The following is an 18037-nucleotide window of genomic DNA, read 5'->3' on the forward strand; positions in this document are numbered from 1 at the left end:
AGCAGTGCTGTGTCTGATGAGGAGAGAAGGCATTCATCCCACTTTGGATGGAGCAGCTCTCATTTCTGCAAATATGACCAAGTTGATTAACGGACTTAGTCCATGACAACCCAGGGTTCAGATCAGGAAGCAGAAGCAGAATTGTAGTCTTACTGTCAGGATCCCTGTCTGACTCAGTGTGTGTTTACCTCTGTTCTCCCAAGTCTCCTTACCTCATGTGTCTGTCATCCCCTGTTTGTGTTTTTGCCTTGTGCTCGTTGTGTGGGTGTGTACCTCCAGACGCTGCCCGTGGCCACTCCCCCGAGTGGTGCACAGCTGTTCCCGTTTGGATCATCACCGGCTCCATATTAACCCTGGTCGTGCAGGCCTGGGTTGTCAGTCTGTTACGTCTTCTGCCCCGGTAGTTCCCACTGCCGCTCCATGAGATTGTCCACTGGCTCGTTACGCTCGGTAACTCTCTCTCTCCTTGTTCGCAGAGTACCTGCTCTCTTCTGCCTGCCTCCGGTGTTGTGCCTCGGGACTCACACTGTGATTAGCTGTGCCAACCTCCGACGTCGATCCTCGGGACTCACGCCGCGACTCGCCTGCCTCCGGTGTTGTGCCTCGGGACTCACACCGTGATTAGCTGTGCCAACCTCACGGAATAAAGTTCCTTATCCCTATCCTGTCTCCTGTGGTCTGCTCTTGGGTCCTAACCCTGTTCTCCCGTGACAGAACAGACTGACCAACATGGATCCAGCGATCACCGGAACAGCTACGCTGGCTGGACACGGAACGCTGCTGGCTGAACATCGGCGGATGTTAACGGACATGGCTGAAATGCAAAGGTCCATGTCCGCGGAGGTATCCCAGATCGGCCAGTCATCCGCCTGCTCCAGCACCAGCACTCCTCTCTCCAGATCCCGCTCGGCAGATGCGGGAGTCCCCCGTGCCTTCTCCGGATTCCTACGACGGAACACTTGGGAGGTGTCGGGGATTCCTATTTCAATGCCGGCAGGTGTTCGACCGCCAGCCCCAGACATTTGCTTCGGACCAGTCCAAGATTTCCTACGTGGTGGGTTTACTACGGGGTAGAGCGCTGGACTGGGCCACGAATACGCTGGGCATTAACCAGCCTAGTTCTGTGGATTATGGGACTTTTTTGGAGGATCTACGGAGGGTCTTCGACAGTGCCTTAACGGAAACACATGAGGCCCCCCTGCAGAATAACCCTGAGAGGGCCCCCCCTTCCCCCCATATGTAAGGGATAATGTATTGTCCGGTGGTCATTATCCAAAGATAAACGAACAAGACCCAAGCTTTTCTTTTGAGGGAAATTTATTCAATCAGAAAAAACAGCTCAAACAGAGAACAAATGTATTCCAACAGAAACAAAACATATGCTAGGGCCTATCAAACAGCTCGAACAGAACATATGTTACAACAACATAACAAATATGCCTACATATAGTCGATACACCGGTAGGCTACTTTCTACAGGTTTGCATTTGAATACACATGTGCGCGTCTTTTAGCAAATCTGTATGCAAAGTCTTTAACCACGCTCTTTACATCTAAACTGCGCGCACGTTTATTCTCTATGCTAAGGATGGCCAGACCTGACAGCCTCTCTTGTGACATGGAGCTTCTGACATATGTTTTGATCAGTTTTAGCTTGGAAAATGACCTTTCTTACTTAACGGTTACTTTTATTATTTTGTACAGAGCCGTTGTCTTCTCAAAAGGGTTGCAGTGTTGTACAACGTGAAATGAAGTTAAACAATGATGTGGTTGTGGAGATAATTAAGGAAACGTGTCCGATAATGGGCGCAGGGGGTATAGTGAGAGCATAGGTTTAATAAGGTTAATGTATTTTCAAGCACAACACATAGACAGAGCAGTACAGCTGTCAAAGTATAACGTTAGCTACGTGGTAATGTTAGCTATAGAAAACAGTACAATACCTGTCTCTTCTGGCAGATGAGTGCATCCTTCACCAGCTGGTCGAAAAAGACTTGTAATTTTGGGAAGTTTGGCATTTAATTCAGAAATGTTCTGTTTTGAATGCCGCTTTTGGGCACCACTTTTAAATATGCGTTTCATTTTTCCTCAAGAGAAATTTCCTCGTAGTTCTCCCAGAATACACCGCGGCCCAACAATAACACCAGTCCGCGTAGCAGGAGGCCCTAGTGGTTGCCTGTTACGATTGCCTTTACAACTATTATTTAAAACTTATAAAGCCAGTTTAAAATACTTGTTTTTATTGTGTAGCTTTATATGAGAGAGACAACTTTGAGGGATATCTTAATGTTATTACGTAATGTAATATTTATTTATTACATTATTCGGCCCAGATTCGGCAGCCGATAAACCGGTTGCCATGTCTCAGACAGAATCTGGCCATGTCCGTAACAGCTACACCTGGGCCAGACATGGCAACAGTGAAATGTGCCAAAGGTGGCTCACATTTGGCCGCATCGAGCTGGAACACAGCCGAGTCAGCCGACACTTAGCCGCAATACGGCCGAGTGCGCTGGCTAGTTTTGGATTAAAAAAAAAAAATTGCCATGCGAGGCCCCCTGTCACTGCGAGGCCCCCCCGCAGTGCGGGGGCTGCGGGGGTAATCTCTACGGGCCTGGTCTTCGATCACCCAGTGGATTCGGAGGACGCTGCCCAGCGACTTCTCCGCTTACGACAGGGCAGGACGAGTGTAGCGGAACACTCCGTGGATTTCCGCATTCTCGCCGCCGAGTCCGGATGGGGAGAGACCGCGCTTCGGGGCGTGTTTCTTTACGGACTGTCAGAAGCCGTGAAGGACGAACTCGCCAGCTCCAATAAGCCCGATTCGTTGGAGGAGCTAATAAGACTAACCTCGGAGGTGGAGCCTATGCAGCTCGGCCGTGCTCATCTCTCTTCTCAGGAGAAGGAGAGACGGCTAGGAGCAGGTGAGTGCCTGTATTGTGGCCACCTTGGACATTCAGTTTCCTCCTGTCCAGTTCGCCCAAAAGGGGGCGCTCGCCAGTAGTGGTTGGAATACTGGCGAGCAAACCTGAGCCCTCTTCCAACTCCCCCTCAAGACTGTTGTTGCCTGCTTCCCTCTCCTTACACTCCCGTTCTCTCGCTCTCTCTGCTCTGGTGGACTCCGGAGCAGAACAAAATTTCATGGACCCGGGGTTGGTAAACAGTGCCCAGATTCCAGTAGAGACTCTAGAAAGCCCGCTAGTGGTCAATGCCCTGGATGGCAGCTTCCTGGCCAGGGTCACATACTGAACTCTGCCGCTTCAGCTGATCCTGTCCGGGAACCACCGAGAGAGACTCCGGTTCTATGTCTTTTCATCTCCTCAAAACCCTCTAGTTCTGGGACACACATGGCTCACCACCCATAACCCACAAATCGACTGGGCAGCGGGTAGGATTTCTTCCTGGAGCCCCTACTGTCATGCCAGCTGCCTGAGATCTGCACTACCCCCTGGGGAACGCCCTCAGGGTAACCTCGTGCCTCCTTCCGACCTCACCTCCGTTCCCTCTGCCTACCACGACATCGGGGAGGTTTTCAGCAAGTCGCAGGCTCTCTCCTTGCCGCCTCACCGTCCCTACGACTGCGCTATTGACCTCCACACTGGCGCGTCGTTCCCTTTCAGTCGGTTGTACAACCTGTCCAGACCAGAGAAGGTCTCCATGGAGGAGTACATATCGCAATCTTTGAAGGCTGAAATAATTCGCCCCTCCTCGTCACCACTCGGAGCTGGGTTCTTCTTTGTCGCGAAGAAGGACAAGACTCTCCAGCCCTGCATTGACTATCGGGGGCTGAATAGCATCACCACCCGGAACAAATACCCCCTGCCACTGATCAACTCAGCGTTTGAACCTCTGGCTGGGGCCACGATCTTCACCAAGCTCGACCTCCGCAACGCGTACCACCTGGTGCGGATCCGGGCGGGGGACGAGTGGAAGACTGGGTTCAACACCCCCCTCGGCCACTTCGAGTATCTGGTCATGCCATTTGGACTCACTAACGCCCCTGCTGTGTTCCAGGCGTTGGTGAATGACGTTCTCCGCGATTTCTTGAATCGTTTTGTGTTCGTTTACCTTGATGACATTCTCATCTATTCTGCAGATCTTCTGGAGCACCAGCGTCATGTGCGAATGGTCCTCCAACGCCTACTGGAGAACAAGCTGTTTGTGAAGGCAGAGAAGTGTGAGTTCCACGTAACCTCTGTTCGGTTCCTGGGATTCATCATTGAGACGGGGCAGGTGAGGGCTGATCCGGAGAAGGTCAAGGCGGTAACGGAGTGGCCGACCCCCGCCTCTAGGAAACAGCTACAGCAGTTCTTGGGGTTTGCTAACTTCTATCGCCGTTTTATCAGGAACTACAGCAAGCTTGCAGCCCCCCTCACGAGACTCACCTCCACCAAGACCAGGTTCTCATGGACACCGGAAGCCAGTCTGGCATTTGGACTCCTTAAGGAGCGGTTCAGCTCCGCCCCCATCCTGATCCAGCCCGATGACACCCGACAGTTCGTCGTCGAGGTGGATGCCTCGGACACAGGCGTGGGGGCTATCCTGTCACAGCGCTCGGACTCTGACTCCAAGCTTCGCCCTTGCGCATACTTTTTGCGCCGCTTGACCCCGGCGGAGGGGAATTATGATGTCGGAAACCGGGAGCTGTTGGCTATTAAATTAGCGTTGGAGGAGTGGAGACACTGGCTGGAGGGGTCCGCTCATCCGTTCGTGGTCTGGACAGACCATAAAAATTTGGAGTATATTCGGACGGCCAAGAGGTTAAATTCTCGCCAAGCGCGGTGGTCGCTATTCTTTGGACATTTCGACTTCTCCATCTCCTACCGTCCAGGGAACAAGAATACCAAGCTCGACGCTCTCTCTCGCCAGTTCTCACCTGAGGACCACTTCCCCTGTCCTGGTACCATTCTCCCGGCAACCTGTGTGGCAGCTTCTCTCACGTGGGAGATTGAGGCGGTGGTGCAAGATGCTCTCCGGACCCTGCCAGACCCCGGTGGCGGGCCTCCCGGCCGTCTCTTTGTTCCCCCGCCTGCACGTTCCCAAGTGCTCCAATGGGCTCATAACTCCCGTTTCTCCTGTCACCCAGGCATCAGGCGCACCATCAACATGCTCCGGCGGACCTTTTGGTGGAAGTCGCTAGAGGCGGACACCAGAGAATATGTCCTGGCCTGCTCTACCTGTTCCCGCAACAAGTCATCACATCGACCCTCGGGGCTTCCAATTCCTTGTAGACTGGGAGGTATACGGTCCAGAGGAACGCTCATGGGTGCCCCGTTCGAGAATCGTGGACCCCACTCTAATCCAGGATTTTCGTCGGCTACATCCGGAGAAGATGGGCAGGGCGCCGGGAGGCTCCCGTTGAGGGGGGGTACTGTCAGGATCCCTGTCTGACCCAGTGTGTGTTTACCTCTGTTCTCCCAAGTCTCCTTACCTCATGTGTCTGTCATCCCCTGTTTGTGTTTTTGCCTTGTGCTCGTTGTGTGGGTGTGTACCTCCAGACACTGCCCGTGGCCACTCCCCCGAGTGGTGCACAGCTGTTCCCGTTTGGATCATCACCGGCTCCATATTAACCCGGGTCGTGCAGGCCTGGGTTGTCAGTCTGTTACGTCTTCTGCCCCGGTAGTTCCCACTGCCGCTCCATGAGATTGTCCACTGGCTCGTTACGCTCGGTAACTCTCTCTCTCCTTGTTCGCAGAGTACCTGCTCTCTTCTGCCTGCCTCCGGTGTTGTGCCTCGGGACTCACACCGTGATTAGCTGTGCCAACCTCCGACGTCGATCCTCGGGACTCACGCCGCGTCCCGCCTGCCTCCGGTGTTGTGCCTCGGGACTCACACCGTGATTAGCTGTGCCAACCTCCGACGTCGATCCTCTGGACTCACGCCGCGACTCGCCTGCCTCCGGTGTTGTGCCTCGGGACTCACACCGTGATTAGCCGTGCCAACCTCACGGAATAAAGTTCCTTATCCCTATCCGGTCTCCTGTGGTCTGCTCTTGGGTCCTAACCCTGTTATCCCGTGACACTTACACCCTTCTCTGCACTTCCATTGGAGCAGTTACCCACCCATAACTCTAGAGACTGTGTCTGTCCCATGGCCACTTAAATTAATTAAATCAAAAGTAACCAGAAGAGGAGTCATACAAAATAACCTCATAAACCACTATTGCAACAGTGCAACACAACAGGAGAATTACATGTGGATTTCTAAATATTAGATCTCTGTCATCTAAAGATGTATTAGTAAATGATTTAATATCAGACAATCACATTGATTTATTCTGTTTTACTGAAACCTGGCTAAGTCATGAAGCATATGTCAGCCTAAATGAATCAACTCCTCCAAGTCATATTAATACTCACATTCCTCGAGGCACCGGCCGAGGAGGTGGAGTAGCAGCTATCTTTGACTCAAGCCTATTAATAAATCCTAAACCTAATTTAAACTACAACTCATTTGAAAGCCTTGTTCTTAATCCTTCACATCCAACCTGGAGAACAATACAGCCAATTCTATTTGTTATACTGTACCAACCGCTAGGTCCATATTCAGAATGTCCATCTGAATTTTTTCAGAGTTTCTATCAAGTTTAGTCTTTAAAACTGATAAGGTTATTATTGTAGGAGATTTTAATATTGATGTGGATGTCGATAATGATTGCCTTAGTACTGCATTCATCTCATTGTTGGACTCCATTGGCTTCTGTCAGAGAGTACAGAAACCCACTCACTGCTTTGGCCACACCCTCGACCTTGTTCTTGCATGTAGCATTGACATTGAGCATTTGGTGGTCTTTCCACAGAACCCTCTTTTGTCAGACCAATACCTCACAACTTTTGAGTTTATACTACCGGAGTGTACATCGTTAGTCAAAAGTTTCTACACCAGATGTCTAACTGACAGTGCTGTAGCTACATTTAAAGAAGCGATTCCTTCTGCATTTGATTCAATACCATGTCTCAATGTGACGGAGGACTCCTCTGCTAACTTTAGTCTGTCCCAGATTGATCATCTTGTCGATTGTGCTACAGGCTCACTGAGAATGACACTAGACTCGATAGCCCCACTGAAGGAGAAGACAGTGAGGCAAAGGAGGTTTTCTCCCTGGTATAACCCTCAGACCTGCGAACTAAAGCAAACATCACGAAAGCATATGGCGTTCCACCAATCTGGAAGAATCACGCTTTGTTTGGCGAGATAGTCTTAAAACATATAAGAAGGCTCTCCGTAATGCCAGAGCAGCCTATTACTCGTCAGTAATAGAGAAAAATAAGAACAACCCCAGGTTTCTCTTTAGCACTGTAGCCAGGCTGACAGAGAGTCACAGCTCTGTGGAGCTGTGTATTCCAATAGACCTCAGTAGTAATGACTTCATAAACATGCACACATCAGATCAAGCTTCCTTTAACTTAACAACCAATCACACCTTGGGAGTGTCTTACCATTCTGCAACAAAGAGACGTCCACGTTCCTCCACAGTTGGAGAAACAGAAAGATGTAAGACAACTGCATTTTGGCCAACAAACTCTGTATTCTTTGAGTTTGTGCCGAGCTGTAGTCCTCTGGGAGTACCAATGGACCCAACATGGACTGCCCCGTGGGATTGCACAAGCCTGAATGAATACAACATGACGCACGGCTACACACACATAAGCAATACTAAAAACTCCACAAAAAGTCCATGTGGAGTATCCTCTGTGCAATGATAATCAATTCATAGACTCTTCATAATGCACAACTTTAGTATCCAATCAAATGAATTCATAAAGTTCTGTAAGGGAGTCTGCTTTTCGACCATAAAATAACTTACTTTCTGATAACGTATACTTTTGAAACAGACGTCAGGAAACATTTATGATAAACCACATCAAACGTGACCTGACAGGATCAACAACAAAGACAAAAAAGAATAATATGTCTAATACACGACAGCCTGAAGGGAAATGCAAATTGTTTTGTTTAAAGTTGATGACCTGATGTTTGTGAGTATCTGCTGATGATAAAATAGTTTCTCTCCAGTTTGATTTCCACATTCACTGTGTCATTAATATTGTTGACACTTGTGCAAAGTCCATTGTAAAAATTGTGAAGTGAATCAGTCAATAAAAGAATTCGATGAAACGGTTTATATTGAACTATAATGATTCATACTGTAAAATACATCAAATGATCAATGCTGGTGAGGAAACTTCACCATTGAATTTCTAAAAACATGCATCACTGTAATTTTTTCTTTCAATTTTAGGACATTGTATTGACCAACAATCAGCATGCCAAATCTCCATTTTTAAAACAACCTAGCTGAACATTAACTTTGTCCCCAGACTGGATGTCAGTTATTGATTAACAGAAGCAGGTTAAACATTTAGCTCGACAACGTCTTTAAATGTAAAATAAAAACTCTGCTGTTTTATTGACAGATTTCTCTACTGCATTTATATTTTTACATTATATTTGAGCGACTTAGTTATTACACTGTCACTGCACTCTAACAGTATTTCTGGTATATTCTATTTGTGTTATATTACATATGATGTATTTAAGTTTATTCACATGTTTTTAATGCTTATTGTTTTTTTTGTCATTTTAAATGCTTTTTTGCTGATGTAAAGCACTCTGAATTGTCACTTTGTTTGATAAGAGCTATAAAACTGCCTTGCATGAGCAGACTGAAAAAAGTGAAACTATGTTATTTAGGAACCAAATTAACCACACCACTATTGTGCTTATCGATAGTCAACCGTTCCAAGTATCAAGAAGTTTGCTGAATCACTGCCTTCCTCTAAAGCGTTGTTCAAAAGGAATTTGTCAAACTCTGCTTTGCTGATAATTCTGTCATTTGTATTTATACTGATTGTCTGTAATATAATAATGTACGTATAATATATTATGATATTCCTAATTAATGATTGTAAACTGTTTTTAGAGATGTGCTACAGAGATCCTGGTTATCAATATTATTACATGTTGACAACTCTAATCGGAGTGCACTTTGTTTGATCTATAAATGCTGTTTTGTTACTCTGGACGTGATTTAATAGATTCCACATTTATAAAAGTATCATTTTTTATGTTACAATTGACCAACATTTTACAAAAGGAATTATTGGCAAAGCGTGTTGCTAAAATGGATTTATTTCCTATTTTTATGTATTATTATTTCTTTTTTGGTTAATTCATTTCTTTTCCTCAGGTGTTTTCATAATTGCACTTAAATGAATAAACTGTGCTTGGTAAATGAAATGTATGATATAATCCTTAAATTCAAACTTCACATAACTATGGAGTCACACTTTTGAGAAAGTCATCTGACCGAATTTTTTCTCCCAAGATGAAACACAGATTTAAAAACCTGTAGCTACTGTTAGCACCATTCATACATTCATAGAAATTGAATGCTTCTGTGGTTGAAAGAAATCTATTCACACTTCTTGGCAATGACAATTTTACACCTTAAATTCTCTAAATGCCCCTTCATAACTTTTCAAACCCCCATACATTTAGTAATTACAGTCCTAGTTTCAGAATGAATTCAATAAAAAGACCAAATATAGCTGTTGAAATGATATTGTCTTTTATTCAATATGATTATGATAATTTCAAATTAATTAATTTCACAGATGCGTGATTCAGTCATTCAATGTCCAAAGATGATATGTTCAAAGATTATGTATAATGTATCAAGCCGAGTCATCAGGAGGAATAATGCACACATGACATTTTTAGTGAGACTTCTTTGGAACACGAACAGACTCAACATCGCTGTGGGTTGGACCTGTGGGAGGAAAATGTCTTTGTTCAGCATAACATCTCAATACGTGTTTGTTTCACGTCATGTTTTGTATGTATTTAATTTTGTCCTTTCCGTTTGACATTTTGAAATAGTGAAAAAAGATCAAAATGATGCTTCCTCAGCAGATATATAACTTTCGTTGGTATATCAACAATAAGTGGTTTTCTGAGCAGTTTCCAGAACAAAAGTTCTCACCATCCAATCGGCAAAATAGGGATTTCCTACAGATATCCTTACATGTGAAGTTTTAGATACCAAGTCAAAACATGGCTTTGGTGTTCCTCAAGGTCTTGGTGTCTTAAATGTGGTATTTTGGAGAGATTTGACAATTTTGATAAATTCTTGAGTCATAACATAACTACATTTAGAAAAAACTAACAAATTATATCAACCCAACAAACTGTTACAACAACTTATGAGACAGAGTCAGCATGAAAATGGTCATCATATACTTCCATCATTATGTTCTTAGCCCTTTTATAATTTCAATACTTTTTTTCCCTGATTAAAACAAGTACACTTCCTGGTCGAAGCTTTCAGATGATGTATACTACTTCTATATAGCATTTACTATGTATAAGATGGATCCTAAGCTATTTACCTATTCTCCCCCTAAAGATCATCTGTCATATCATAAGAAATATGGAAAAGTTAATAGTGAAAAAAACAAAACAAGTTATATTCATATAGCATCAACTGTTAAATAGCAAATGTTAGCACGCTTAACTAAGATAGTAAACATGCTGGACGTCATACCCACTATTAATCAGCATGCTAGTATTGTCATTTTGAATATGAGCATGCTGGCATTAGGTTTTAGCTCAAAGCAGTGCTGTGTCTAAAAACAGTACAGCCTCTCAACACCACTTGCTTTGCTTTAGATTCTTGGTCTGATAGAACAAGAGAAAACACTGTTTAACAGGCTATACATCTCAATAAATGCTTCAATATCAGCACTTATTGGACATGTCTGTGTTGATGGGAGGAGCAGAGCATGAAGGAGAAATTGTTCATTAACAAACTTCTTTAATTTTATTATAATAATTGATCAAATGAATTATGTAATTTAGATTGTTTAGCTGTTTGGAGATACTTACCATTTATATTGCTATGAACATATAAATATTGCAGTCACACATTGTCCCTAAAACTATATTTGTTGTACCGGTATGATCTTACCTGGACAGTCAACTATCCCAGTCCAGCCTTTTTGCTTACAGGTAACAGTGAAAACTAAATCAGCATCGTTCCTGCATGCATACTGAACCGGTTCATTGATCCTGTAAGTGTCCTTTTCATTGTGGGTAATCTCTGCATTGTCAATGTGAAGTTGTTCACAAACTGAAACAAAGTCAATGAAATTAGGAATTATTTACCAAACCCTCCAGGTTTTCTGGTTAAATTAAAATATTTTGAAACAATTTTATTCAACAAGGAAGTAAGGTTCTTCTCATGTCAGACATGTACATTAATATTAATTATTTAATCCAGTGGTTCTCAAACTTTTTCTGTCACACCCCTCTTTGGAGGAAGAACAATGTTCATGCCCCACCGCCCCAATAAAATGGTCTATGCTGACTTTTTATTTAAATAACTTTTTTTCAAGTTAACCAAATGTTAGAACAATGCAAATAAAGTTATATATGTGCAAAACAGCACACTGGCAAAGAAATAGCTTACTGGGACTGCAATTAACCTGTTTTGCACTGGATATCTTTTCAAGATAATAACAATAAGTGCAACCTAAACAACAAGTTCATATATTTGGCAATAAAGAGTTTTACACTGCACACAACAACGTGCAACCTGTGCAAAACAACATTAGTGTAGATATGTGTGTCAAGTTTTATTAGTATTAGTGGCTGCAATGAGCCTGCTTTCCACTACAAATCTTTTAAACGGGGTTGCAGGCTTGATACGACCACTTTCAATTCATGCTCAATGTTGAGCTCTTGTTGTGAAGGGCAACAGCGAAAAAAAGCTGATCTCACGAGATTGTTTTTTGGCAAAACGCCAAGAATCAGCAGTCGCCAATAATCTTGGCCGTCGCGCATGTGTAACCTGTTAACGGCGTAACGTAAACATGTACACGGAGGTACAGGCATTGATTTCAACATATATTTATTAATCACTTAGTTTTATGTCTGTGTACTTTAAACTTGTGTAATATGTGAAGTTCTCAATAAAGGTCTTTCTGCATTTCCTCCTGCGACCCACCTGTAGTACCACTGCGTCCCACTAGAGGGGCGTGCACCACAATTTGAGAACCACTGATTTAATCCAACTATCTCAATATACACATGTGCTCCATAATTAGTACATTAATATTGATTATCAAATAAGACTCACAATATACACATTTATAACCTACGGGTAAAAAAAGAAAAGCTATTTTGGGCAGACAAGTTGTACTGATTAATGAGTCCTAACTACTTGTGTATTCCAAATAGACTATTAGTTTGAAATAAAATAAAAAATATATTTGACATTTTGCAATAGTGAAAAAAAAGATAAAATAAGATGCTTCCTCAAAAACATTGTTTAGAAGAACAGGTGGCAGATGTTAGGAAACTTTGCAACTTTGCTTTACTTTAATGTTAAAATCCCCCCAATGTTTGCCCCAAAATAAAAGCCACATTATTTAGGAACCACAAATGTAAGACCTACGGCATTCAGCAGATGTATAACTTTCCTTTGTATATCGACAATAAGTGGGTCCCTAAAACTATATTTGTTGTACTGGTATGATCTTACCTGGACAGTGAACCATCCCAGTCCATCCTGTTTGCTCACAGGTAACATTAAAAACTCCTTTGGCATCGTTCCTGCATGCATACTGAACCTGTTCATTGATCCCGTAAGTTTCCTTTTCATTGTGGGTAATGTGTGCATTGTCAATCTGAAGTTGTTCACAACCTGAAACAAAGTCAATGAAATTAGGAATTATTTACTAAAACCTGCATGCTTTCTGGTCTTGCTGTCTTAAATGTGGTATTTTGGAGAGATTTGACCATTTTGATCAATTCTTGAGTCGTACCATGACTACATTTAGCACTAAATATGTGTAACAAATTATATCAACCCAACAAACTGTTGTCATTGCTATTATTGTCATTTTGAATATGAGCATGCTGGCATTAGGTTTTAGCTCAAAGCAGTGCTGTGTCTAAAAACAGTACAGCCTCTCAACACCACTTGCTTTGCTTTAGATTCTTGGTCTGATAGAACAAGAGAAAACACTGTTTAACAGGCTATACATCTCAATAAATGCTTCAATATCAGCACTTATTGGACATGTCTGTGTTGATGGGAGGAGCAGAGCATGAAGGAGAAATTGTTCATTAACAAACTTCTTTAATTTTATTATAATAATTGATCAAATTAATTATGTAATTTAGATTGTTTAGCTGTTTGGTGATACTTACCATTTCTATTGCTATCAAAATATAAATATTACAGTCACACATTGTCCCTAAAACTATATTTGTTGTACCGGTATGATCTTACCTGGACAGTCAACTATCCCAGTCCAGCCTGTTTGCTTACAGGTAACAGTAAAAAATACTTCGGCGTTGTTCCTGCATGCATACTGAACCGGTTCATTGATCCTGTAAGTTTCCTTTTCATTGTGGGTAATCTCTGCATTGTCAATGTGAAGTTGTTCACAAACTGAAACAAAGTCAATGAAATTAGGAATTATTTACCAAACCCTCCAGGTTTTCTGGTTAAATTAAAATATTTTGAAACAATTTTATTCAACAAGGAAGTAAGGTTCTTCTCATGTCAGACATGTACATTAATATTAATTATTTAATCCAGTGGTTCTCAAACTTTTTCTGTCACACCCCTCTTTGGAGGAAGAACAATGTTCATGCCCCACCGCCCCAATAAAATGGTCTATGCTGACTTTTTATTTAAATAACTTTTTTTCAAGTTAACCAAATGTTAGAACAATGCAAATAAAGTTATATATGTGCAAAACAGCACACTGGCAAAGAAATAGCTTACTGGGACTGCAATTAACCTGTTTTGCACTGGATATCTTTTCAAGATAATAACAATAAGTGCAACCTAAACAACAAGTTCATATATTTGGCAATAAAGAGTTTTACACTGCACACAACAACGTGCAACCTGTGCAAAACAACATTAGTGTAGATATGTGTGTCAAGTTTTATTAGTATTAGTGGCTGCAATGAGCCTGCTTTCCACTACAAATCTTTTAAACGGGGTTGCAGGCTTGATACGACCACTTTCAATTCATGCTCAATGTTGAGCTCTTGTTGTGAAGGGCAACAGCGAAAAAAAGCTGATCTCACGAGATTGTTTTTTGGCAAAACGCCAAGAATCAGCAGTCGCCAATAATCTTGGCCGTCGCGCATGTGTAACCTGTTAACGGCGTAACGTAAACATGTACACGGAGGTACAGGCATTGATTTCAACATATATTTATTAATCACTTAGTTTTATGTCTGTGTACTTTAAACTTGTGTAATATGTGAAGTTCTCAATAAAGGTCTTTCTGCATTTCCTCCTGCGACCCACCTGTAGTACCACTGCGTCCCACTAGAGGGGCGTGCACCACAATTTGAGAACCACTGATTTAATCCAACTATCTCAATATACACATGTGCTCCATAATTAGTACATTAATATTGATTATCAAATAAGACTCACAATATACACATTTATAACCTACGGGTAAAAAAAGAAAAGCTATTTTGGGCAGACAAGTTGTACTGATTAATGAGTCCTAACTACTTGTGTATTCCAAATAGACTATTAGTTTGAAATAAAATAAAAAATATATTTGACATTTTGCAATAGTGAAAAAAAAGATAAAATAAGATGCTTCCTCAAAAACATTGTTTAGAAGAACAGGTGGCAGATGTTAGGAAACTTTGCAACTTTGCTTTACTTTAATGTTAAAATCCCCCCAATGTTTGCCCCAAAATAAAAGCCACATTATTTAGGAACCACAAATGTAAGACCTACGGCATTCAGCAGATGTATAACTTTCCTTTGTATATCGACAATAAGTGGGTCCCTAAAACTATATTTGTTGTACTGGTATGATCTTACCTGGACAGTCAACCATCCCAGTCCATCCTGTTTGCTCACAGGTAACATTAAAAACTCCTTTGGCATCGTTCCTGCATGCATACTGAACCTGTTCATTGATCCCGTAAGTTTCCTTTTCATTGTGGGTAATGTGTGCATTGTCAATCTGAAGTTGTTCACAACCTGAAACAAAGTCAATGAAATTAGGAATTATTTACTAAAACCTGCATGCTTTCTGGTCTTGCTGTCTTAAATGTGGTATTTTGGAGAGATTTGACCATTTTGATCAATTCTTGAGTCGTACCATGACTACATTTAGCACTAAATATGTGTAACAAATTATATCAACCCAACAAACTGTTGTCATTGCTATTATTGTCATTTTGAATATGAGCATGCTGGCATTAGGTTTTAGCTCAAAGCAGTGCTGTGTCTAAAAACAGTACAGCCTCTCAACACCACTTGCTTTGCTTTAGATTCTTGGTCTGATAGAACAAGAGAAAACACTGTTTAACAGGCTATACATCTCAATAAATGCTTCAATATCAGCACTTATTGGACATGTCTGTGTTGATGGGAGGAGCAGAGCATGAAGGAGAAATTGTTCATTAACAAACTTCTTTAATTTTATTATAATAATTGATCAAATTAATTATGTAATTTAGATTGTTTAGCTGTTTGGTGATACTTACCATTTCTATTGCTATCAAAATATAAATATTACAGTCACACATTGTCCCTAAAACTATATTTGTTGTACCGGTATGATCTTACCTGGACAGTCAACTATCCCAGTCCAGCCTGTTTGCTTACAGGTAACAGTAAAAACTAATTCAGCATCGTTCCTGCATGCATACTGAACCGGTTCATTGATCCTGTAAGTTTCCTTTTCATTGTGGGTAATCTCTGCATTGTCAATGTGAAGTTGTTCACAAACTGAAACAAAGTCAATGAAATTAGGAATTATTTACCAAACCCTCCAGGTTTTCTGGTTAAATTAAAATATTTTGAAACAATTTTATTCAACAAGGAAGTAAGGTTCTTCTCATGTCAGACATGTACATTAATATTAATTATTTAATCCAGTGGTTCTCAAACTTTTTCTGTCACACCCCTCTTTGGAGGAAGAACAATGTTCATGCCCCACCGCCCCAATAAAATGGTCTATGCTGACTTTTTATTTAAATAACTTTTTTTCAAGTTAACCAAATGTTAGAACAATGCAAATAAAGTTATATATGTGCAAAACAGCACACTGGCAAAGAAATAGCTTACTGGGACTGCAATTAACCTGTTTTGCACTGGATATCTTTTCAAGATAATAACAATAAGTGCAACCTAAACAACAAGTTCATATATTTGGCAATAAAGAGTTTTACACTGCACACAACAACGTGCAACCTGTGCAAAACAACATTAGTGTAGATATGTGTGTCAAGTTTTATTAGTATTAGTGGCTGCAATGAGCCTGCTTTCCACTACAAATCTTTTAAACGGGGTTGCAGGCTTGATACGACCACTTTCAATTCATGCTCAATGTTGAGCTCTTGTTGTGAAGGGCAACAGTGAAAAAAAGCTGATCTCACGAGATTGTTTTTTGGCAAAACGCCAAGAATCAGCAGTCGCCAATAATCTTGGCCGTCGCGCATGTGTAACCTGTTAACGGCGTAACGTAAACATGTACACGGAGGTACAGGCATTGATTTCAACATATATTTATTAATCACTTAGTTTTATGTCTGTGTACTTTAAACTTGTGTAATATGTGAAGTTCTCAATAAAGGTCTTTCTGCATTTCCTCCTGCGACCCACCTGTAGTACCACTGCGTCCCACTAGAGGGGCGTGCACCACAATTTGAGAACCACTGATTTAATCCAACTATCTCAATATACACATGTGCTCCATAATTAGTACATTAATATTGATTATCAAATAAGACTCACAATATACACATTTATAACCTACGGGTAAAAAAAGAAAAGCTATTTTGGGCAGACAAGTTGTACTGATTAATGAGTCCTAACTACTTGTGTATTCCAAATAGACTATTAGTTTGAAATAAAATAAAAAATATATTTGACATTTTGCAATAGTGAAAAAAAAGATAAAATAAGATGCTTCCTCAAAAACATTGTTTAGAAGAACAGGTGGCAGATGTTAGGAAACTTTGCAACTTTGCTTTACTTTAATGTTAAAATCCCCCCAATGTTTGCCCCAAAATAAAAGCCACATTATTTAGGAACCACAAATGTAAGACCTACGGCATTCAGCAGATGTATAACTTTCCTTTGTATATCGACAATAAGTGGGTCCCTAAAACTATATTTGTTGTACTGGTATGATCTTACCTGGACAGTCAACCATCCCAGTCCAGCCTGTTTTCTCACAGGTAACATTAAAAACTCCTTTGGCATCGTTCCTGCATGTATACTGAACCTGTTCATTGATCCTGTAAGTTTCCTTTTCATTGTGGGTAATGTGTGCATTGTCAATCTGAAGTTGTTCACAACCTGAAACAAAGTCAATGAAATTAGGAATTATTTACTAAACCCTGCATGCTTTCTGGTCTTGCTGTCTTAAATGTGGTATTTTGGAGAGATTTGACCATTTTGATCAATTCTTGAGTCGTACCATGACTACATTTAGCACTAAATATGTGTAACAAATTATATCAACCCAACAAACTGTTGTCATTGCTATTATTGTCATTTTGAATATGAGCATGCTGGCATTAGGTTTTAGCTCAAAGCAGTGCTGTGTCTAAAAACAGTACAGCCTCTCAACACCACTTGCTTTGCTTTAGATTCTTGGTCTGATAGAACAAGAGAGAACACTGTTTAACAGGCTATACATCTCAATAAATGCTTCAATATCAGCACTTATTGGACATGTCTGTGTTGATGGGAGGAGCAGAGCATGAAGGAGAAATTGTTCATTAACAAACTTCTTTAATTTTATTATAATAATTGATCAAATGAATTATGTAATTTAGATTGTTTAGCTGTTTGGAGATACTTACCATTTATATTGCTATCAAAATATAAATATTGCAGTCACACATTGTCCCTAAAACTATATTTGTTGTACCGGTATGATCTTACCTGGACAGTCAACTATCCCAGTCCAGCCTTTTTGCTCACAGGTAACAGTAAAAACTACTTCAGCATTGTTCCTGCATGCATACT

At 41.4% G+C, this 18037-nt stretch overlaps 1 protein-coding gene across 1 annotated transcript in view; it reads right to left on the reverse strand.

The window, feature by feature from the left end:
* Nucleotides 1-9547: 9547 nt before the first annotated feature.
* LOC117729317 (complement factor H-like) overlaps nucleotides 9548-18037 on the reverse strand; it is a 17127-nt gene continuing 8637 nt past the window's right edge. The window contains exons 15-21 of the mRNA XM_034530288.1: nucleotides 17201-17362; nucleotides 15626-15787; nucleotides 14873-15034; nucleotides 13298-13459; nucleotides 12545-12706; nucleotides 10970-11131; nucleotides 9548-9772 (exon numbers count right to left, since the gene is read on the reverse strand). Of these exons, the coding sequence (XP_034386179.1) occupies nucleotides 9720-9772; nucleotides 10970-11131; nucleotides 12545-12706; nucleotides 13298-13459; nucleotides 14873-15034; nucleotides 15626-15787; nucleotides 17201-17362 (1025 nt within the window). The 3' untranslated portion in view covers nucleotides 9548-9719. The remainder of the gene's footprint in view (nucleotides 9773-10969; nucleotides 11132-12544; nucleotides 12707-13297; nucleotides 13460-14872; nucleotides 15035-15625; nucleotides 15788-17200; nucleotides 17363-18037) is intronic.

Source organism: Cyclopterus lumpus, chromosome 4 (assembly GCF_009769545.1).
Source record: "Cyclopterus lumpus isolate fCycLum1 chromosome 4, fCycLum1.pri, whole genome shotgun sequence".
In the NCBI taxonomy this organism is placed as follows: Eukaryota; Metazoa; Chordata; class Actinopteri; order Perciformes; family Cyclopteridae; genus Cyclopterus; species Cyclopterus lumpus.